Here is a 23,332-nt window from a genome sequence, read left to right as displayed (position 1 = left end):
CGGGTAGTAGCCTCACCCCAAAGTAATGCCCCAAATGGGCATATGTACCAAACGGGACAATATGGAATTCTAAAGAAAGTTATTTGAGAGTTAAATACGAATATTAATAGTTTTCAAATTTAGACCATGTCAAAAGGGGTCGCAAACTCTTATGGGTGTAGCGAAGCACACCGATCCAGCTAGTTTGTGTATAAAGTGCAGGTAGCAATTTTCATCTCATCATCTCCAAATTTGGCACAGACATTTCTTTTTAGCCAAGTAGCCGAAGCTTATCGAAAAAATCGGTTCAAATTTGAATAAAGCTCACATATATATGTTCGTCCGATTCGGACTGATATTGCAATAAAATCGATATTTTTATATGGAGTTCCACTGAGAGATCTTGAAGTGTTAATAAAAAATAAATAAATATTGTCACTATGTCACATAAGATGAAGAAATTTTTAGATTTTTATCAGATGTAATGTCATTCATTTAAAATCACCAGACCTCTTGGAATGTCGATTTATCTTTGGCCCACATTCGTAAAAGTTAAAAACCGCTTTCAACCTTTTGCAACAATGGAGCAATGAAGATTGATGCGGTTAGACAATGATTTGCTATTTTGAAGATATTTTTTAGATTTTTTTCCAGATGTAATGTCGATTTATCTTTGGCCCACATTCGCAAAATATAAAAACCGCTTTCAACCTTCTGCTACAGTGGAACAATGGAGATTGGTGCGGTTAGACAATGATTTGCTATTTTGACCCCCGTTGATAATTATTTGCCTTATTTAACGCAAACAGATACTTCTTATTACGTATACGTATATTATTAAACGGCCAATGATTTTATATTGGCAATTTTGTGGTAAGTATTACGGCCATTCGGCTGAATGGATTTTAATAAAATAGACATCAATCGATAGATATTTTCCAGAGAAGCGAAGAATATATATGAAAAGTAATTTTCCGAAAAGAAAAGCCACGAAGATGAGGAATTAATTTTCAATAAAAGAAGAAGAAGCATAAACACAGCAAATTGTTGTTGGTTTTCTTAAAGCATTCGTTATCGGTGTACATGCAATGTCATGTTGAGATAAATGAGAGTAAATGTGTGTGAGAAAGAGTATCACTATTTAGGTGAGGGTATTGGGTGGGTGTTATGTGCATGGCTCTACTTGGCATGTTGGTAAGCTTTTTTGTTGTTGTTTGTATATTTATTGCGAGCTCGCACAATAATGAATAATGCTAGTAATGAATGATTCTATACTAGGCTCTCAATGAACGAAATAGATGATGGACAGTTTAAAAAACTAAGGGAGAGGATGCAGTATTTTGCACTATGTGGGCTTATATTTTTAGTGTAAAACAAATTCATTTCCATATAGACTCAACAACGACATAACCTATTTTCTTTCAATGTTCGCTGTCAAGAATGGTTCTGTGCTGAAAAAAACGGGTTATCTAGGAAGTGGCCTTTCCCCCAACAACCCCAACGAGTACACGTTTGCTTAGAGGTTGTTAGGGGTAATGCAACGAAAGGCACAATCTGGTGTCTCAAATGGAGGGTACAGCGAATCTGATTAGAAAAATGGCGTCAATTGTCGAGTGCCTGGGGGTCATCCCAATCTATAAAATCACGATCATGATGAGGAAACACTCAATTTCTAGGGTTTTACAACCTAATTATGACAACATGGACTTCAAATTCAAGATATTTGGAGGAGAGTATGAAAACCAAAGCGTGGGCCAAGTATCAAGCCTGTTTATGCCAATCTGGGTATCAAATAAAAGGGGTTTAGGAGTAGAGTACGAACTGACATTGAAACATGAAACAAGATCATGGGAAACCGTTCCGTCCACCTACAAAAGTCCTAAACATGTACCTACTTTACACCTGAAATCGCCATATAAAGTCAATTATCGGAGCGCTCACGTTTCCTTAAATTACACATAAACGGACCTATAACTCGATCATAACAATATTGGACTTAAATTAAAGTCATTATTTTAAGTATAATTAAAATTTTTGGGCTACATGAAAACAGCAGAAAAAAATAATGCTGTCCCATTTCTAGCAAACTTTCTGTTCTGTTTCAATAGGACAGAATTCAAAAGATTATGGGTGAGCTAGTACAAATTAAACGTCAATCTCATGATAGTCGGTTGTACGTACCGGATTGACCCTATAGATTCCTTCATCGGCAAAGGCAGCCACCTCAGTGTACAACACGCTGCTACAACAACAACGACAAATTAAACTTAAAACCCGTAATTGCCCAATTGTGTAACGATTTTTTCATTTTACTTTTCAAGGAAGACCCATATATTCGCATAAATTTTTAAATAAAACCGTCATTGAGCTTAAGATGTGACTTACCATTGGGTAGCTCCAAAGGATCGAAATCGTCTGCATCTTGCCGCTGGCGTTTGTCTGCAATGAATCAAATGAGGAAAAAGTGCATTTTGCTTAATAAGAGAGGTCCATAGCGTTATCTAGAAGAATATTTCATACATACCTCCACCACTAGCATCCGTTGACGTTTTCTGGCGGATTTTGCCCATAATTAGTTTACTTATTTTACTATCGTTATTCAGATCTTTATCTTTCCGTTTCGCTTGAGGTAATGGGCCAGGGCAATTCTCTTCTAATATTTTCGAACAAGGACGGTGAATATTTAATTTACAGTCTGTGAACAAGAAGAAGAAGAAAAACAACAACAACAACACTAGTCGTTAGGGAGAGGAACGATTCGCATAGGAATATAATATAGCATTACCTGTACAATGGAAGCCTTGTGGGCTGACACCCCAGATTATCGTTTGGCAATGATTACAGTGGGTCACTTCGTAGTATTGTCTCAATACCAATGGATGACCACGCACAATCATCTGCAAATTGAATGAAATTGGTTTTTGTCCCTTGATAGCTTGGCATAACGAAATTGCTTGCTACTCACCTTTCCTTTCTTGCCCATTAAACGAGATTTGAAACTCTTCTCCCGACTGACGAAATGGTGGACGCGATCTATTATACTATTTGGATGGGAGCGTGTTATGAATATTCGATGTATAACCGTAGACAGTGCGGAGCATAGTGCCAGTTTCTTTGGATCCTCGTTAGGGAGATCTTTATCGTACTCGTCACTGAAACATTCAAAATTTTTTTTTAAAGAGAACATGCCATTTCTACGGCTGCATTACTTACATTAAAACTTGTAACTTCTTCATGAGGGTCTCCTCAAAAATGTGTTGTTCTCGCTGTTTGTCCCCCTTTGCTTCGGCCAATTGAGCATCTGTTGGCCCGTATATAGTTCCCAAACCAGCTGTTCGTTTTTGTTGGAATTCTCTCAATTGTTCGCATATAATATCTCTGGCTTTTTTACGGCTCTTCCAAAATACCTTTCTCAGAATCTCGACTTTGTCGAATTCATTCTGAAGAACCACATCCACCTCTCGGGCCAACAACTCATCGTGACGGTACCAAACAAGAGGGGCACGAGGCACCAGAAAGGTCGAATGAATTTCGTATACCCATTTACGCATGTCTTTGGCGGTGCCCTCCTTGTATAGACCCGTTATAAGGTAAAATAGAAGGGGCGCTGGTTCCGAATTGGAAAGCACAAAGTTCAGAAATACTGCCAGAAATGCAACGTTTTCCGTTTCCAGCAACCGTTGAAGCGAATTGAACGGACCGTTCTCGTCTATAAACGGACCTTCCTGGTCGGACGCATCCTCGTCTTCCATTGACATGATCTCCTTTTGGGTACAACTCGTTTGGGCCGCTTGAATACGACTGGAATGTGATAAAGGGGGAGGCGACACAGCTCCAGCCAAAGGCGTGAAATGATGAGATTCAACGAAAATTCCACTTGTCGATGCTCCGCCATGTTCGTGAATACTATCTTCGTTACCCGACATGCTGGCGGAATGGGCATGTCTGTAGGGAGGTGGTGGTGTACCTGGTGGAGTACTCTCATCGTCTTTTTCTATCAGCTCCCAGGATCCCGAATTTGTTTTGATGTGACGATCTGAGATAAGACAAATCGGAAAATTTCAATATCACATCGTGTAAGAAAAGTTTTGATGGAACTTTCCGATGATAAGCAAATACAATTAAAATAAAACACACTTGAATAGAGACAACATTGTTTGTGCAATCCAAAATTCATTGTAGTTCCCCAGGAAACATTTAAAATTATGCAAAATAAGATATATATTGTATATTTATATATGACACGAAATAAAAAATAAAAATTATCATGAGCACACACTCTTTCGATGCGTTGTTGTTTATTCCCAATGATAACTGCCCCCTAGGCTACGATTATTCCAAAGAAAATGCGAAAACATGCATTTATTGGCATGGTAATGATAACAGCGAACTTTCGATAAAACAACCGCTGCTATGATCACCACTTCTAAGTATTCGGTGTGTTGCAAAAACTTACCCGGATGTCTTGGGTGCATATTTTCCGGCGACGATACCACTCGTCTATGTTTGTTCATGTGGTTCACATTGTGTGGTGTCTGTCCCAAAGCCTAAAAAACGTATGAGACAAAAAGGGCAATGAGGAATAAAATGTCTAAAATCACAGCCTTATTCAACAACATGCAAAACTGTTCCAACATGCAAACTAGCTAGGCTTATAAATTCTACTTCTAATCATAGATAAAATATGCCAAATCTTCTTTATAATATTTTACAACAACAACAACAAAAAAAACGAATAAAATCTATTATGCCATTTAGAGTTGTAGATGGCCATTTGTTATGAAGTGCTTGATTGCCCTTTGGAATTTGCTTAATTCTACTTTTTACAACATTTCACATATGGTGAAAAGGGAACAACACTTTTGTGTGCATGAAAGAAAGTGCAACGCAATGGAGAGCATCTATGTAAGAAGTTTAGATAGTTTGGGAACACCTTAAACCGAAGCATACGTACAAAATTGGCTATTTATATAATGGATTTTCCATGTTAGGTTGTCTGGTGTTAAAGGTCTGGCATTATGTTTGAATTGTAGTACAAGAGTCTGGTCGAAACAAGTGCAACCTTTGAATTTACCGATGCACAGATTTGCTGTAAAGTGTCTCAGATTGAAAAGCCGCAACGTATCACCTAACACAGAACTGTGAGGCTATGAACAAAACAAGAACCCAATGTTCCAACTTTAATTTGTGGATTAGGCCATGAAAAGCCTAGTGGGCATTGCTTACATGCATTATTTTAATAATATTGACGTAGAAACAAGCTCCATACCTTAGGTTAGTAGTTATATCTAATTATTAGTATTCTAGTGATGCCAATACACAATGTTACCAATGTTACGTTCATACATCTACCTAAAAATATTTCCGTTAACCTTCAGCCGTCTGCGCTGTTTCAAAACAAACAAATTTTCAAAAAGTTAAGTTGACTACATTTTCCAAATATCGATACATCAACGATTGTTCTGAAACTTAATTGGGAAGCTAGGTTTCTAGAAACTGTTTCAGTATCTATTCATTCATCTACTGCTAAAGCTGCTACAGCGGTCAAAAAAAGTATTCATCATTAGCAAAATTGATAATAAATTCACTTATTTTGGGTAATTGAAGAAAATTTAAAGTAAACAAATAGTGCAGTTTTATGCAATAGTTTATTTTTCGTAATATGTTTTAAAATAAATTCAAAAAATAAATTTAATTAGCGCAAAAAATGCAATTTTATATAATAACACCAAAAACAGAACAAAAAAAGTATTCATCATTGATGTGCTATCATCAAAGTCAAATTCAAATATTATTTGGGAATCCCCCTTTTCTGTTTTATTTAGTAAAGGAGGCTTTGCCCTTGACAGCAAATATTTAATTTCATTGAAAATTTAGTTTTTGTCAAAATGGGTCGTAAGCAAAACGAGGTTTCTGATGAGGTAAAAGTTTTGATAATAAAACACCACAGGAATGGTTTAACTCAAAAAACTATCAGTGAAATATTAAATAGACCACGATCTACTATACAATCCATCATCAAAAAGTGGACAGAAACGAAAACTGTTGACAATAAACCAAGATCTGGTCGACCAAAAGCACTTTCAGTTGGAGATGTGCGTTGGCTAGTGCGGCAAGTTCAGAAAACTCCGAAGACAAATGCGACCATTCTTCGTAAAAACACTATGGAATATTTAGGGAAGGAAGTTACTACACAAACAATTCGAAATACACTCAAAAGGCATAGTTACAGAGGAAGAACTGCACGTAAGAAGCCCTTTATAAATAAAATAAACCGAGTGAAAAGGCTAAACTTCGCAAAAATGTATGTAAAACAGCCCGAATCATTTTGGAAAACAGTCATTTTTGCAGACGAGAGCAAGTTTAATCTTTTTGGGTGCGATGGAAAGGTCATAGTGTACAGAAAACCAAATACAGAGCTTGAAGAACGAAACACAGTTGCTACTGTAAAACATGGTGGAGGTGGTTTAATGGTTTGGGGGTGTATGGCGGCTTCAGGAGCGGGAAATCTTGAAATTATTAATGGAGTAATGGATCATAAGTATTACATTGACATTTTAAAGAGGAATTTAAAAGATAGTGCTGTAAAACTTGGGCTTGGTAATAACTTTCAATATTATCAAGATAATGACCCCAAACATTCTGCTTTAAATACCAAGATGTGGATGCTGTATAACTGCCCCAAAGTCATTAAAACTCCTCCTCAAAGTCCCGACTTGAACCCAATTGAACATCTTTGGGAACATCTCGAACGCAAATTGAGAACGCGCAATTTTTCGAGCAAGAGTCAAATGCAACAGGTGATAATGGAGGAATGGACTAATATAGACCAAAATATAACCGCTAAATTAGTCCAATCGATGTCAAACCGTTTAAAAGAAGTTATAAGACGCGGTGGTCGAATAACAAAGTATTAATTTTTTTGAATTATGTTATTTATTTTTTTGTTTTTTTGCAATGATGAATACTTTTTTTGTGTTCAGCTGTAAAATGGCCCTTTTTGTTCCAATAAATACTATTTTTTTCTTTAAAAACAATGAAATTGTGTACATATATATCACACAAGCACTACTGCATCATTAGTTTAATATGTTTTTATTCCAATTGTCTTTTGTAGACTTATTAAAAAAAAAACATTGAATGATGAATACTTTTTTTGACCGCTGTATATGTGCTTGTCTTATGACATGTCAATTCATCATGTATGTCAAAATTGTCAATTTACATACGATTCATTTGCTATCACATTTCTGTATGTTATCTTCCTATGACATAACCCAAACATTTTAACAAAATCTGATTCGTTAATGCGTACCCATTGGTAATGTTGTGAGAAAGCTGGTTAAATCATAAAATTACGAAAACAATTTTATTTGGTGTTGCTTTCACCCGACTGACAATTAAAACAGCTGATTATTTTATGTTTTTGTCAGAAGAAATAGAGCACACTTTAACCGAGAAAAAACATGTGTTTTTTAAAATGTTGTTGTTGCTGCTGTAGCAGTGTGTTTTACACCGAGGAGTTCAGCCCATGCCGATGAAGGACTTCATCGGGTCAATCCGGTACGTACAACCGGCTGCCATGGGATTGTTTTAAAATGTGAAAGTCATATGTTACTTCATTAAATGCAAAAATTAGCATGTCATAAAAGTGGAGGCCACCGTAGCGCAGAGGTTAGCATGTCCGCCTATGAAGCTGAACGCCTGGGTCGAATCCTGGCGAGACCATCAGAAAAAAGTTTTCAGCGGTGGTTTGCCCCTCCTAATGCTTGTGAGGTACTAAGCCATGTAAAACTTCTCTCCAAAGAGGTGTCGCAATGCGGCACGCCGTTCGGGCTCGGCAATAAAAAAGGGAGGCCCCTTATCATTGAGCTTAAAACTTGAATCGGACTGCACTCATTGAAGTTTGCCCCTGTTCCTTAGTGGAATGTTCATGGGCAAAATTTGCATTTGCATAAGAAAAGCACATATTGTGTGATAGCAGCTTTAGACTTTAACGGTAAAAACCCCATTTCCTTTAGGAAATCTTAAGAAAAAATTATTAGTTTAAATCATTTTTCAATTTTTGTTTGTTTCTCTATCAAGACGAGCTCAATGATCGGAGATTTTCTTTGCAAATGGAAAAGGAGGCAGAGATAGCAAGACACAGAAACCACTATAGGACTCGTTTCGTCTTTGGTTAGAATCATACCTTTCAACCATATTAGGTGTGATAGCTTCAAGGGCCGTGGTATGTTGTATTTGAATTGAATTAATTGCCAAAGCGCCTCTATGATACAATTACCACATTAACGACGCTCGACAACCCAGTCTATTAGCTGTACTTGTTCCCAATGCATGTGTTTTTTGTGTAGTGACAGACTTTGTGGTCTGGTACACATGATTCTGTGCATCTGTTGCAAGTTGTATTGATGGCTTCGAACGCTAGACAACGGCAACGTCTCTCGCTGTTGCTCCGTGTCCCAGGTTCGAGTCCCGGCCGGGCTCTGCCAAAGTTTTTTTTCAAGTTTTTTGCCTGTTAGGCCATTTACACAAAACATAGCAAAGTTTATCTGATTCGGGTGAAAACTGAGGCACGAGAAGTCAAATCAGAAGACTCAAATTAATAGCAGATATGCAAAGATCTCACAGTAAGCATCATTATTTTTTAAAATAGCGAGTTCTATAAGGTCAATTCCATACTAACGGGTGTTCAATGTTACTGAAAGACACGAGTATACACCTTTGGGAAAAAAATAAGTTTAAAAATTCCAGTTATAGGAGCTTTGGGCAATTGTAGTCCCTTTATGGCATCATCAATCCTTTTTATAGGTTTTGCCAGCATAGTTAGTGCAACGGCAATTAAACTAGCTTAATGGACGTTGACGTTACAATTTGCAGGCCTTGATTAACTAAAAACTCTTGATTGACTAAAAAATGTTTATGAGAATAATTTGGACATAATACATTACATAATTTCCTTTCATCTAATGCATATTTTTCCACACACAATTTCGTAACCCTTCAAAAAATCAGTGCTTTATTTGTAACGGGCGTTACGGAGCAACATTATCCTTACATAACAAAGGGCTTATTTTTTGATTTAAGGATTTTTTATAAATACAATGTATTGTAGAATAGGATTATATTAAACCTCTCATCTTCCTTGGCGAATATGGTTTAGATGGGATCATAATTGCATAAAGGAGTTATATTGTCCTATCCTTTGATCGAATTTCTTAAAATCATCAATACCTATTATTTACCTTCTTTCGCCTAAATGTATTTATTTCTGTCAAGAAAATCCTCTCTCATAATTTGACTAATTTTCTGCACTCTATGTTTCGTAAATGCAACGGGCTTTACAAATTAAAAACAGACTTTTTTCGTAGTTAGCATATAGTTATTCAAAATGATATATGATTAGAACTGGCAAAATATCGATGGCACATATATCACACATATCGATTGATATTTTTCTGATGGATACAATCGCAAAAGTTACATTTTTTGCAAAACTAAACAAAAATAAGCAATCCGACACTGAATGTATCCTTTAAGATATTGGGTTGCCCAAAAAGTAATTGCGGATTTTTTAAAAGAAAGTAAATGCATTTTTAATAAAACTTAGAATGAACTTTAATCAAATATACTTTTTTTACACTTTTTTTCTAAAGCAAGCCAAAAGTAACAGCTGATAACTGACAGAAGAAGAATGCAATTACAGAGTCACAAGCTGTGAAAAAATTTGCCAACGCCGACTATATGAAAAATCCGCAATTACTTTTTGGGCAACCCAATACATTGCGCCTATAGAGGGCGGCTAGGCTAGGGATTAGACTAACATGTACAATGAATGATTTCACTCATGACTTCCAATTGACTTAATTAACCTTGGTTTTTTTGGGTCTGTGCAGTAATATTGCATCTATATAAACCGATACACGGTTGAACGGTTATCATTTTCGTTTGAAATATAGGTGATGGGAAATTAACGATAGCATCGATACTGTCGATATTATTATTATCGGTTATCAATCACCCAAATCAAACCCATATGATATCTCCTTATTTTCTTAAATTTGTCAATAAAAATCAAAAATGAGAAAAAATATATATATTCATTAAAAATTGCTTGTGGAAATCTATTCCTTGAAACCTTAAGATGTCGTCCAATTTGTATTTATTAAGACTTTTTGCATAATGGGGTAATTTTTCGTGGAATTGCCCATAAGTAATTGCTTTAAAAGCCCAGTATGCACCTCAAGCAAAACTTTCGGTCGCAAACACATGTTGAAAAAAAAAATGCATTCGTTTGGCCAATCTACCACACTTTTTTTTTTTGCTGATAAAGTACGCATTACAGTGCATATCGCAACTCAAACGCAACCGAGACATTTACAAGACTACAATATGGCGACAATCATCGATTTATATATTTTTTTTTATAATTTTGAAACATTTTTGGCTAATAAAGTACATATGTACTAAAATTAACCGATCTTATTTGTAAATCACTTTATTTACATTTACGGTATCGAAACCGAAAATTTCGCTTGGGATATGCCAATGTATTTCTTATTTCTTTTTATTACCCGTTTTTATTTCCAATATCTTACGCTTTACCATTGAATTTATGCTTTTAATATTTCATAACTAGCCCCTAGGACAAACCGACAACATTGTCTTACGATAAATTAAAAGAGATTTTTAAGACTTATTCCAGCTAAACCTAATGTTATTTGCAAGGAATAAAGTGCAATAGGTTAGGACTACAATCAAAAAGTGGGTTAGTGTCGAGGCTACAATTAAAAATATATGAGTGTATGTATGTATGTACAGAGTTAAATGATGGTAGAATGACAACAAGATGAGTGTTAGAGCAGTAAATTAAGTTACAACATGAAGCATGGACAATGTAAGAAAGCGTAATGTGACCAAGTTGATACTCGTAGGATAATCTGAGGCTTAGCGATAAATTCTCTCTGAAAAGTTTTGTTTGCAATTTCTATATACACTACCGAAAGCAATGGAAGGGGTTAATTTTTGAGTTATTTCCAAACCCAAAAGGAACAAGTTAACGAACAACTTCACCAAAACTATGTAGGAAATACACCCAGATCATACCAGTATGTTGTAAGAATAATAACGAAACCCGGTGTGACGTATATACTTACAGCCGCATTGGGGCCACCGCTGCCGGCAGCATGCATGGCGTGTTGCTGCTGCTGCTGTTGTTGATGTTGCTGCAATTGCTGAACTATATTTGGCCTTTGGGACAGCGGAAAGGCTGCGGACATATTATCTCGGTGCACTGGAGTGCAGGTGGCAACCAATGGATATTGCATGAGCGTCTCCACGCTGTTCGGCGAAGGCCGCGAATTACTCAAATTTTGAATACTACCTCTGTGGCCCGTTTGGGCTTCCTCTATCATGCCAGGCTGTCGTGGTGGAAGAGGTGGAGGCACCTCCTCCAATTGTGTGCCATCGTGTGGTGTCATATTTTGAGCGCCGGCACTTTCCATCTGCAGAAACATCTGAGTTGACATTTTTGGATCTGATAAAGCTTTCGTTTTGGCTTTGGATCTTTTCGATTTGCTGCCAGCGGCAACGGGGGTACTAGCAGCCGCCGAAAGTGGCGGCTGGGGGGAATTGCGCACAGGTGAATTGGTACCGCCAGCAGCTGCATTGTCTAAATCTGAAATGGGCGAAAAGCCTTGACTTGCAGCATTATTGTTTGTGGCATCCATTTGAAGCTGCCGCGGCAGATTCCTTTGAGGCAATGGTGGCGGAACGTCGTCTTCCTCTATCACGCTCTTCGACTGGGCAGTGAATTTGTTCTTGCTTTTCGATGATTTTGGAGTGCCCTTGCCCTGATGCTGTTGCTGCAACTGTTGCAACTGCTGCTGATGTAAGTGGAACAGTTGTTGAGCCGAATTTCGCGGATGTTGTGCCTGCAAGGGATTGTGCAAGGATTGCGACATATTGAAGGGTGGCGTAGGAGACGAGGTGGCATTGTCCGTGGTGTAGTTGGTGGAGGAGGTATGTAAAAAATCCGTGGTATTATTTAGAGGAGCTGTTATTAAATCTTTGTCAATTTTATTTCTACGACCACCCAACGACAAGGACGATAGCGAACGCGGTAACAACGACAGAAATGCTGGTGATGATTGTGATGGTTGTGGTGTTGTGGCTTGACTGTGGTGATTGTGGGAATGTAGGTTAAGATGTGTAGTAATAAATTGTGGTGATGTGGTCTGGTTGGAGGAGGACGCAGACAGGTGATGTAACTGATTTGGCGACAATAAGCCTACATTTTTACCATTATTATTGGCCGACGATTGTAACTTAACCGACGGTGCATCCTGTAGATTGAAAATAAATATATGCAATTGCTCGGGGGGAATGATGCTTTTTTAAGTGTAGTTATGTATACTTTGCAAGTGTGGGTGGGTGGGTGGGTGGTTGGTTTGGCGAGTGTATGTACATGGATAGTTTGGAGAAAGGAAACAGACATATCCGAATATGCTCCCCATTTACTTGATTATTGATATCACATTTCTCTTCAATTATGGGGTTAGGGTATAAGTAGTTTCTGTTTTTTTTTTTTTATTTATTTTTTGGATTAGAAGTTGTTATTAGATGTGATACGAGCGAGCAAAAGCGCAGCCTTTTTATTTGCTTTCTATCAAAAGTTTGTTTTTTTAATTTTTGCATAGGGATCAGTTGGTTGGTAGCACTATTCTATGATTTAGTGTAGCAAGCAACATTCTACGTTTCTATATCGAGTGTGCAAAAGAAACACACACACACACACAGACAGACAGGGGCAGCGCGTGACTAGGTGGTTGTAGAAGAACAAAAACATTCCAACGACAGATTTTCAATAAAGGAGTCATACGTAGTGTGCCTGGCCTTTGTTTGAATCCTCGAATTGGTGGCGCAAAAATTCAGTACAGTTTGAACAAATGGACGTAGAGCAACATGTCAAGACTATATTCTCGTGCTTTTCTAGGCCCTTAGCATATCTTGTATTAGACGCAAGCAAAGCATCTTTGGCTATTTGCGGGGGTATGAAGGACCAATCAAAAAAAAAAACGGCGAAACTTTTAATCACGGCTAAACTAATGTTCTAAATTTCGAATGCCATTTGAAGTAAACTCAAGGAAAGGAAAGGAGGATTGCAGACACATGTATACATAATAAATAGTACGTGGAAAAGTTTCAGAATAAAACTCACCTCAGCGCCAACTTGTCGCAACTGTTCACGGAGTTTTTTAACGTTTGCATCGGAAAGTTTGTAACTCGGATTGTTGGTATCGCCCTTCAGCCGTTCTAAATTCAGAAGTTCCTGTTCCAGCATTTTTTGAAGGGTTTTAATTTTATACGTTTCCATTTCACGCCGTTTAATGCTCTGCAAAGAAAAAACAAGAAACGGTAAAAGACATAGCGACATCGAAGGACATCATTATACACTTACATCAACCGGTTGTGGTCCAGTTATAGAAGCTGTTCGATCGCGACCCAAGACTGGAGTGGAAGGCACAATGCCGACCGAAGAAGGTCGAACTAACTTTTGACTCCGTTTGACAGCCAGTTCCACAATTGTCGACGCTACATAATTAAACAAAAAACATAGCGCATGTAAGGAAGTAGTACCATCATTTGTATATTAAATGTGAAAGTTGAAGTTTAACATGCGAGTCGTTTAATAGCGTTCCACACTCGCAACGAAAAGTGGCAAAAAAGATTTTAAGTCGCAAATATAAGCGGACAAAACTAAAGCACCCCCAATGTAAGGTACAAAAAAACAACTATTGAAATAAATATTTCGTTTCGATTTCTTTGTACTGGATGACACACGCGCACATCTTTTCGGAATAGAGGATATTAAACTAGTATTTATTTGGGGTGATTTTGCTTTCTAGGCTATTTTTCGGCTTCAAATAAATCTTGCAATTTTGTCGGTTGATTTTTCCAAATTTTCCAAGAGTTTCAATAGGATTAAAGTCCGGCAATGGAGGCGACACTACTTTGCATTAGGTTAGGTAAGAGTGGCAGTCCTGTACAGACTCATTTAGACAATTTCCAGGCCATTGTGATACCACAGTAGCGACAGACCAAGGGTTCTGGCGGGAATCGAACCTACGACCCCTGCACTGGTAATCCAAGCACGCTACCAATTCGGCTACCGGGGCGCCCATTACATTGTTATTTTTTCCTGTAAAAAAAATTTCAGGGCCTGAGGATGCCCGCGGATTGACTCCTACAAAATTTTAAATAAACTGAGTGGTGCTTAGGTTTTGGCCGATACTGTAAGTATGATATAATTTGGCATAGGCATGCTGTGATCTACTGTTAAGTCACTCTCGAACCCCGGAAGAAGACACTATAGCACTGCAGTAATTTTTGGCAACGTAACTATGATTGAGCCATTCGTCGTATCTGTGATCTTGAAGACAATGGGCAGTTACTACAATTTACGGTGGACGAAGTTACGGATGTCATCCATAGCGTCAAGTCGTCCAAGGCTCTGTGCCTCAACGGAATCTCTAAACTGATTTACCTGGAGTCATCAACCTGTCTTTGACCACTCTTATAGTACCCGTTGTCTGAAAGATAGGCAGAGTCATCCCTCTACTGAAGACCTTTAAAATAAGGTTGGACTTTTTGCATATTTAATTGATTCAATTCTAATTTGAATGTGAAGAAACGCACATTAAAACAGAAAACCGCAAAAAAAAAAAACAAGTTTGACAATCTTAATGACGAACATTCTAAAAATTGTGTTTCGGCTAATCGCTTGCGGTAACCTTGTTAGGTGAATCCTGACATTAATAGTTGGACTTGTCAATATTTTCAATTTGGCTTTTCGAAGACCCATTTCTTAATATCCAGGAACTTTGCAACTTGGAGGGGTGCGTCCGGAGAGTTCTGGTAGAAGTCGAGTAGAAAGAAAAAAACGACTTGGTTACTTAGCCTACAAGACAATTAATTAATCGATTGCCTAAAAAGGATTCACTAAACAATTGTCCATGAGTTGCATTTGACAAAGTTGATTTAATTGCAATCTACGAATCAACAATTTAAATTCAAAGCAAGATGTAGTGAAAAGTGCAGTAATACACTCACTCGTCAGTTTGTGGATGTAACAACTGTTCGAGAGCCTAATTGCTGTCACTCACAGAGCTGACTAGATAAAAAATAAAGATTTGCATATAAAAGACGAGTTGATTTAACCAGCGTTTTAATATGTATGCGTTAAATTCGTTTAGTATGTGTGATCGAATTGTATTCATAAATATCTGTCGATGTCGAGGCAAGGTAACCCTGAACTACGTAGAAGACATTACAAATTAAACCCGGCACGGGAGGACTGTGAGCGCCAAACGGGTTGAAACTCGGAGTTCTGTGTTCATTGTCGTCACGTGATGCTCACCTGGGAGCTACCAGGCGCGGACAATCAACGATATCTGGTGGAGAATCTCAATGAGATGCCGACCCGCAACGGCTCTCGCTTAAATACTCAGTGACTCTGTGATTCTCGATATGACAAGGCGAGTTTTTGGCGTTTTGGAATAACCAATGCCCATTAAGGTCCTGTGGCGATCGGTCCTATGGACTGGAACAAGCTTGTTCGATTATGGAGCTTGACGAGAATCGGTGCCTCTACATACAAATGGTGCTTCAAGAACAATAACAATCGAAAAAATGACGGCTTGTTAAGGTTCTTTCAGAGACAAGTATTCTACATTGTATTGGTTGTTTGATGAAATACCAGCAGATTCTAATATTCACCATTTCAATTCCGTATGGATGTCAAATAAAAGTAGAGCTCACTCCAATTCAGTGATGGACACTCTAGCACAGTTGAAATAACCAAATTGTGTTTGTATTAGGGGCAGTAAAACCCGACCGGTCAACCAAATGAAATAGCTGCGCAAAATAACAACAATGCGTCGACCGAACCAACCCACACGAAGTTGTTTACAAAATAGTATCCAGGTTGTCGAAGACGAAAATTCGTTTACATTTTTGGTATCACATAAGTCGAATTCGAGTATCCAATTTGACGAAATCGATCGATATCGAAGTTAATTGCATTCCAAACTACATCGGGCCTGCGTAAATATAACTACCTCTCATCAGATAGCACTTTTTTGATCGTTTACCATAAGTCAATTGTATGAACAATGGTAATTATTTCATAGACATTTTTATTACGATAAAACATTTCTGGATCCACTTAACATAGATTATGGTTGGGCAGTGACATTTTCTTAAAAGTTGATACTCTGCCGTGTTATCCTACGAAATTTGTGTTTGAATAATTCAAATTCGAATTTCGAGCTAAATAGACGCATGCATGCTTGTTTTATGATGAGGGTAACCCTTCTCTTGTTGGCCACAATCTGCTGCGTCACATTGTCTCGTTTGAGACAACAAAAACAAAGAATGTTCCCCTTATCACCTATTTGGACATGTCGCCCCTGCCCGATTGTTCAGTTGTTGTGGTCTGATTATTAATGTTATTAACATGCTGAACATACACTCGTTCATAGTGAACCAAAGCAAACAACGTAACCCGTTGATAGGAAAAAAGCACAACCAGACGTACGATTACAATAACAAATTCATTCCGAAGTCTAGCATTGCAATTCTCTCTCCTCAACATTTGGGCTGATGTTCTGTTCCGTTCGATGGTGTGTTGTTTTATTTTCCGTTTGCCATTTGTTTTGTTGGGACGCCCATTGCTGCTGATTCTCCGCACCCACGTCCATGCCTCTTTTCTTTTCGCATCTACCCTTCGTCGTGCTTCGTCGTTGTCGTCGTCGTCGTTGTATTTGTTTTATTAATTTTTATTTAATAATGCCGCTTTCGTTTCTGTTTTCCATTTTTTTTTTTTTCATTCTATTTCTTTTACTTTTCTTGGGTTTATGCTTTAATTCGCATTTTTTGATTTCGTTGGAAAATGTGTCGTTGACTTTGGCTCGGTAAGTTCAAAATTCATATTTCGTTTTGTGGCCTGTCCATTTTTCCACTGTTCTATTTTGGTCTTTGCCTTATATTGCATCCACGGCTAACGGATCATCGGCGCATGGAGTAGAGGAGAGTTTGCTGGTTCGATAGGCTTATGTGGAGCAGGGTAGAGCAGCGATTCTGCTCATGTATGGCACCATATGAGCAACGCATACAGATACTGCGAGTACTGGAGATAAAAATGTTGAACGATGATTGTTCTGTACATCGTCAGCGCCTTATATTGTTATTAGATAACGCTTAATGTTGTGGAAACAAAGACCAAGTGGACGGACTCATTGACAAATTATATACTCTTGCATGCAAAACGTCTTACAAACAACTTATATTTTATTCTAGTCTCCGGTAGAAGCGAATTCGATTTAGATATATTTTGAAAACATTATCAAAATGAAATATTTTGATATCATTTTTCACATCATTTTATTAATGTAATAAAGAAGGAAACAAAATATAGTAACGGCAAATTAAATTGCAATTGTTTTAATTTACTATGCACCATGCACTATCATTCTTCCTGGAAAATACGGAGAATTCATTTCCCGGATTTCTATATGAAACGCGGAAATGGAAACCCTCAGACCCATTTAAATTTAATACCTATATAAAATTTAATACCTTTATACCATTAATAACAAAAACTTACCTTTTATCAGACTAACCACGGTTGGATGCTTCTCCGAACGCACTTCGAAGCCATTGACCTAAAAGAATTAAAAAAAAAATTACAATTCGTACCTGTTTTTTTTTAATGTTTTGTTTGAATGCAAAATTGTATGCTTACCTTTAGGATCATATCTCCAGCAACTAGACCTGCAATTTGGGCGGCACCCCCTGGTTTCACACTTTCAACAAAGACCGGATTGTCACCAGAAACCTGAGCGAGGAAAAACAATATGCAATATTTATAAAACCCATAGCAGTTGTTTGCTTTTCGAAAGTGATTATAATTCCATTTCTTCAACAAAACAATGTAAATGTGTGTTTATCTATTATCCAGAAGAAATATTGTGGTGCTCGGACGTTTTTCAACATTTGTTTGATTAAGTTTAGTATTAATACTCTCAAAGTATACAAAAATTGTTCTTTAGTCAATTTTCTTGATATTTTTATGTTGGGATTTATGTTGGAAGGAAATTATTGAAAGGGGCTAGATTTCAGAAAAGGGTCGAAACTGCTTCCTAATCACATAACGGTAACGCTGATCCCCCCAACATAAACATATCAATACAATTGTTCTTTAGTCAATTTCATTGATATTTTTATGTTGGCATCAGTGTTACCGTTATGTGATTAGAAAGCAGTGTCGACCCTTTTCTGAAATCTTGCCCCTTTCAATAATCCCTTTCCAACAATTCTGCATTTTTACGATTTTGATAACATTGCTAATTTGGTTTGGAGCAAACCCATGGCGAAACAATTAAAGGTGGTCTAATTTGTACAACAACCACAAATCATATGGTGCAATCTGCCATCTAGTCATTAAACTGATCGTACTTTTGGCAACACACGCAAAGAATTTTCTGTGCGTGTATGTATACGTGTGCGTACATGAGCAGAGAATATGCGAGAAAGAAGATAACAAAAAAGAGAATGCGAACAAAAATCTGACATCTTTATACCTTTAAACCTAGCTAGATGTTAACGGCGTGAGACCACCTCTATAAATCCGGCTTGGAGCCAACCGTAGCGCAGAGGTTGGCTTGTTCGCCTAGCTAACAAGCTAACCTCCTTGTGTTGCACTTTTTCTCCATAGCAGTAGTTTGGTGGGCTGCTATGGAGATAAAGTGCGACATAAGGACCATACAACAGGTTCGGAGAACATGTTGTCTTGGCATAGGCGGAGCGATGAGGACCACGCCCACTAGGACACTGGAGATTATTCTAGATATCCGACCTATTGACATACAGATTAAATGTGAGGCAGCCACTGCGGCTATGAGACTTACTTAAGGCGAAGATCAGAGAACTGCCGTCGATAAACTTGGTTAACTTGAAGCCTCTCGGTTTGACGCAGTCCGATTTAAGGGAGTTGAACAGCGAAACAGTTGGTAGGACGGCGAAAATCCTATGGGGTGATCCCGAACGTGGGAGGACGAGGCTATAACTGAAAGGAAGTAAGAAAGAGATCCGTATAGCTTTGGGTGTCATAACGGGACACATAGGACTACGTGCTCACTTATGCAAAATCGGTGCAATAAGTGATAGCATGTGTAGGGTTTGTGAGGTTTGAAATGATATTTCCTTTATCATTTCCCGGCATTCGCAACAAAAATACACCAGTACATGGGTGGCGACACAATACCAGACATGAACCAACTTAGGGGGGTGGCATGGAAAACAATTAAGCATTTTGTAAGTAGCACCTTCTTTTAAGAGGTTTATAGTTTTTAAAACGCACAACAAGCCTATTACTGGCTTAGGTTTATGTCCATAGTGGTATGGGGCGGATTAATATCCGTACACTCTTTTCAACCTAATCTAGCTTGTTCGCCTATAATGCTGAACGCCTGGGTTCGAATCCTGGCTCTTCTCCTTTTGTAAGGTACTATGCCGCGTAAAAACTTCGTCCCGGCCTGCAGCACACCGTTCGGACTCGGCTATTAAAAGGAGGTCAATTATCATTGAGCTTAAACTTCAAACAAAAAGCAGTCAATGATAAGTGACAAGTTTGCTCCTGTTCCTTAACGGAATGCTCATACGAAAAATTGCAATTTTGGTTTAAGTGGACAGCTTTGGACCCAATTTTTAATTTTGAGCCAATTTTCAATGTCAGGTTCAAATCAATCTCATCAGCTTTAGACAATTTTCTCGGGTTTTGTTGCATACAAATTTCGTTGAACCTTCATTTTTATGGAAATTTGATTGTCAGCATCTTAATGAACTGGTATCCACCACTGTGATATTTGTCCAAGTAAATTTTAAGAAATTTTCGTGGGAAGCATTTCTTATTATAAGGACTAGAATTTCTACCAAAGTGTATATTGTATATTTGGAATATTCTCTGCTCTTTGGAGTCTCCTTGGATGCCTCTATTCGTGTGTGTGTGTGTGTGTGTGTGTGTGCGTGGTAATTAATTGAATCAAAACAATGACAATCAGCAACTGCTGCTAGTGGCGGCACCACGACAAAAACACCAATGTTGGCAATCTCTAATAAATGGCATAAAAACAACAACGACAACAACAAACACAAGGCAACGTGGGAATGAAAATAAATTGTGCTTTGCTAAATTAATTACAATCATCGTTGTCAGCCTTAAACAACGAGCGAGCATTTAAGTTCAGATGTAAAAGGCTGACAAATTGGGTGTGGTACATGTCACGGGAGCATTTGAAATCAAGGGGCAGAGGAAGCAGTGCAGCAAGGCATCCTCAAAACTAAAGGTTTGTAATTTTTGGTTAGAAAACGCTGTTTCTCTGTTTCTTACTATGTGTAAACTTTGCTTGGCTTTTCCACCATTTAGTAGTGGTACAAAAAAAATCTGATGATAAATCGTAGTCTCTTTTGTTTTGTGACTGGTGGAAAAGACGATTTTGTTTTTAGATGATCGAAAATAGTCAAATAAATCCATTTAATCACTGCGATGGCAGATGACGACAACGACGATAATGGCATTTGGCAGTGATCAACATCATCATAGCCGCCGTCATCGTCATCATCATGACACGATCACCTCCGTTTGTTACGAATAACAACTCGTAGAATGACAAAAATTATTAAAATCGCCAAATGAAAGAAAATAATGATAATATCTGATGACTTCATTTCGCGCATTCCTACGTTGCTCTAAAAGCATTGGAATATACTTTTGCGTCGATGATTTAATCGCTAGTAAATACACATTAAGAAAGGTGTAATTGCGAAACAGTGCACTACACAGAAAAGAATATCACGACAATTTTTCCAATTAAAAATTTAATTGAAAAAAAAAAAAAATATTTTCAATTAAAAAATAAATTGAATCAATCATTTGTTTCGGTCATTTTTTCAACTGAATCCTAAAAAAAATTTATATATAAAATGTTATTGTAAATTTGATCTTTATCAATTAAAGAATAACGGCCTAAACCAATAACTTTTTTTTCTCTTGTTGTACTCGATTCGCTCGCTAATTCATTGAAAAAAGTTGATATTATTAAGGCTAGACCGTGGTTTTTATTGACTTGGCGAACGAATAGAGTGGTAAAAATGAAAAAATCTTAGTGATCTAGGCAGTTAGTTTTTTCAATAATATATTAATTTAATCGGAAACTTTTTAGATCCGACAGCACTGTTATGACTGTCCGTTTTTGAGCAAGTCTAGCCGCTCAAAATTTTGATAAATACATTCTATATATAGAAGATAAAACTCCCCCACAAACAGTCTATTAACTAATTTTTTAAATTTCCAGACGCAATTCAAAAAAAAAATTTATCGAAATATGCATTTTGATGGCATAACGGCTTCCTAAGCATCGATCTAAATATAGCATAATCCGTATTTCTGTGGGGTTTTTTTCCATGTAATACATGTAATTTATAAAGTTACTGTAGCTTGACTTATACCAGCCCCATAATATTTTCCATTGAATTTTTGGGAAAATCCCCGGGGGTGTTTTGTTTCTAAGGAGTGATTGTGGACCCAAACATAAACCTCAAATACGTATTCCATCCGTATACAGCGCGCTTTTCACATACATTGTAATATAACATTTGCATATTACATTCTTAATTTATCTAACTAAAAAAATTAATTGTATATTTCGGAAATTTCAGTACTTTTTTAATTGGATCAATTCAAAATTATTTGAAAATTTCAAAATTTTCAATATTTTTTTTATTTGAAAAATTTTTTAATCACCTTTTCCAAAAACGGTGATGGATATTATCATTTTCGTGATTGAAGCAGTTTCAATCAAAAAAATTATTGGATCAATTAATTTCGTGATTGAAACCGACTTTTATTTTTTTCGGTGTATGCATTTGAAATCGAGCAAATCCAACATTTTATGGATAGTCGAATGCATTGTTGCGGCAAAGATAAAATTATGTTAGGTTAAAAAGAGGTTGCGGATATTAATCCGTCCTATGCCACTATGGACATACACCTAAGCCAGTAATCGGCTTGTTGTGCGCTCTAAAAACAATAAAGTAACCTCTAAAAAGAAAATTGAAAGTTAGGAATTCCGTGCTACTTACAAAATCCTTAATTGTTTTATATATCACTCCCCTAAGTTGGTATATGTCTGATATTGTGTCGCCCACGACCTTAATTCGGACCCGAAAAGCTTTGAGGTAACCAAGTTTATTGATGGAAGTCCACTGGTCTGCACCGCCAAATCATCTGCCCTTTTATTCCCCCTTACTCGGCTTGGCATCCAAACGATGAGGATTATGCTATCCTCAGAGAAGGCGTTAATCTCCTTCCTAAACTGCAAGACTGTTCGTGACCGTCCTGGTTGTTATTGCCCTTATGGCCATTTTATTGTTGTTTTAGCACCACACTACCTCACGCATTCCGTGGTCGCCCGGATCTCCGCCTGCAGGACCCTTTTACAGTTAGGCGGTTTAAAACAGATCAGTACTTGGGTTCTCGATGTAGACCCCAGGCCCGCTCTGTCCTATAGCGTTGATCCATGCGTGTAACATGATCTTCCAGATGGCAATACTAGGGTTCCGTCAGTCCAAGACTGTGCCGCAGGCAGCAGTGCCTCGCATTCTACCTCAATTGTCATCTCAGGTATCCGATCGGAAAGCTCAATGATATGAGCTGCTGTCATCCTCAATTCATTCTCCCATCGCTTTTAGTCTCATGGTCGAAGTGGCTGCCTCACATTCAATCAGTATGTCAATGGGTCGGATATCCAGAATATTCTCCTGTGCCCTAGTGGGCGTGGTTCTCATCGCTCCGCCTATGCCAAGGCAACATGTTCTCTGAACCTGTTGTATGGTCCTTATTTTTCACTTTTTCTCCATAGCAGTCCACCAAACAACTGAGGCGTAAGTTAGTATTGGTCTAATCACGCCCCTGTAGGGCCAGTAGACTAAACTCGGATTCAGGCCCGTTTTGAGCCTACTGCCCGCCTACACAGTGCCCAACATCTGTAAGCCTTCTCAGTACGCTTCTGAATGCGACACTTCCAATTAAGTTTCTTATTCACTCCCACGTATTTGATCTTGTCAGATATCGAAATCGTTTTGTTGATGAAACGTGGTGCGTCAAATTGGCACACTTTCGTCTTCCTTGTGAACAGGCATATTTCGGTCATCTCTGCGTTAACATTACGACCCCTGGGTTTAGCCCAGTCATATGCTACATGCAAGACCTTTTCGGCCCTTCTGCATAGCTGGC

General features: G+C 37.8%; 1 protein-coding gene across 3 annotated transcripts in view; it reads right to left on the bottom strand.

Moving 5' to 3' along the window:
- LOC106086517 (uncharacterized) overlaps nucleotides 1–23,332 on the bottom strand; it is a 132,507-nt gene that overhangs the window by 82,849 nt on the left and 26,326 nt on the right. Inside the window, exons 4-14 of one of the 3 annotated variants that reach the window (XM_059370181.1) lie at nucleotides 17,783–17,875; nucleotides 17,645–17,702; nucleotides 13,439–13,572; nucleotides 13,199–13,372; nucleotides 11,136–12,323; nucleotides 4,436–4,526; nucleotides 3,193–4,015; nucleotides 2,945–3,131; nucleotides 2,765–2,876; nucleotides 2,504–2,674; nucleotides 2,365–2,418 (exon numbers count right to left, since the gene is read on the bottom strand). In XM_059370181.1, coding sequence (XP_059226164.1) covers nucleotides 2,365–2,418; nucleotides 2,504–2,674; nucleotides 2,765–2,876; nucleotides 2,945–3,131; nucleotides 3,193–4,015; nucleotides 4,436–4,526; nucleotides 11,136–12,323; nucleotides 13,199–13,372; nucleotides 13,439–13,572; nucleotides 17,645–17,702; nucleotides 17,783–17,875 — 3,085 coding nt within the window. The remainder of the gene's footprint in view (nucleotides 1–2,364; nucleotides 2,419–2,503; nucleotides 2,675–2,764; nucleotides 2,877–2,944; nucleotides 3,132–3,192; nucleotides 4,016–4,435; nucleotides 4,527–11,135; nucleotides 12,324–13,198; nucleotides 13,373–13,438; nucleotides 13,573–17,644; nucleotides 17,703–17,782; nucleotides 17,876–23,332) is intronic. The other 2 variants (XM_059370182.1, XM_059370183.1) reach the window with 2 other exon arrangements.

This window comes from Stomoxys calcitrans, chromosome 5, assembly GCF_963082655.1.
Source record: "Stomoxys calcitrans chromosome 5, idStoCalc2.1, whole genome shotgun sequence".
NCBI lineage: Eukaryota > Metazoa > Arthropoda > Insecta > Diptera > Muscidae > Stomoxys > Stomoxys calcitrans.
The sequence above is the reverse complement of the archived record's forward strand: the minus strand, read 5'-3'. Positions and strand labels throughout refer to the sequence as shown.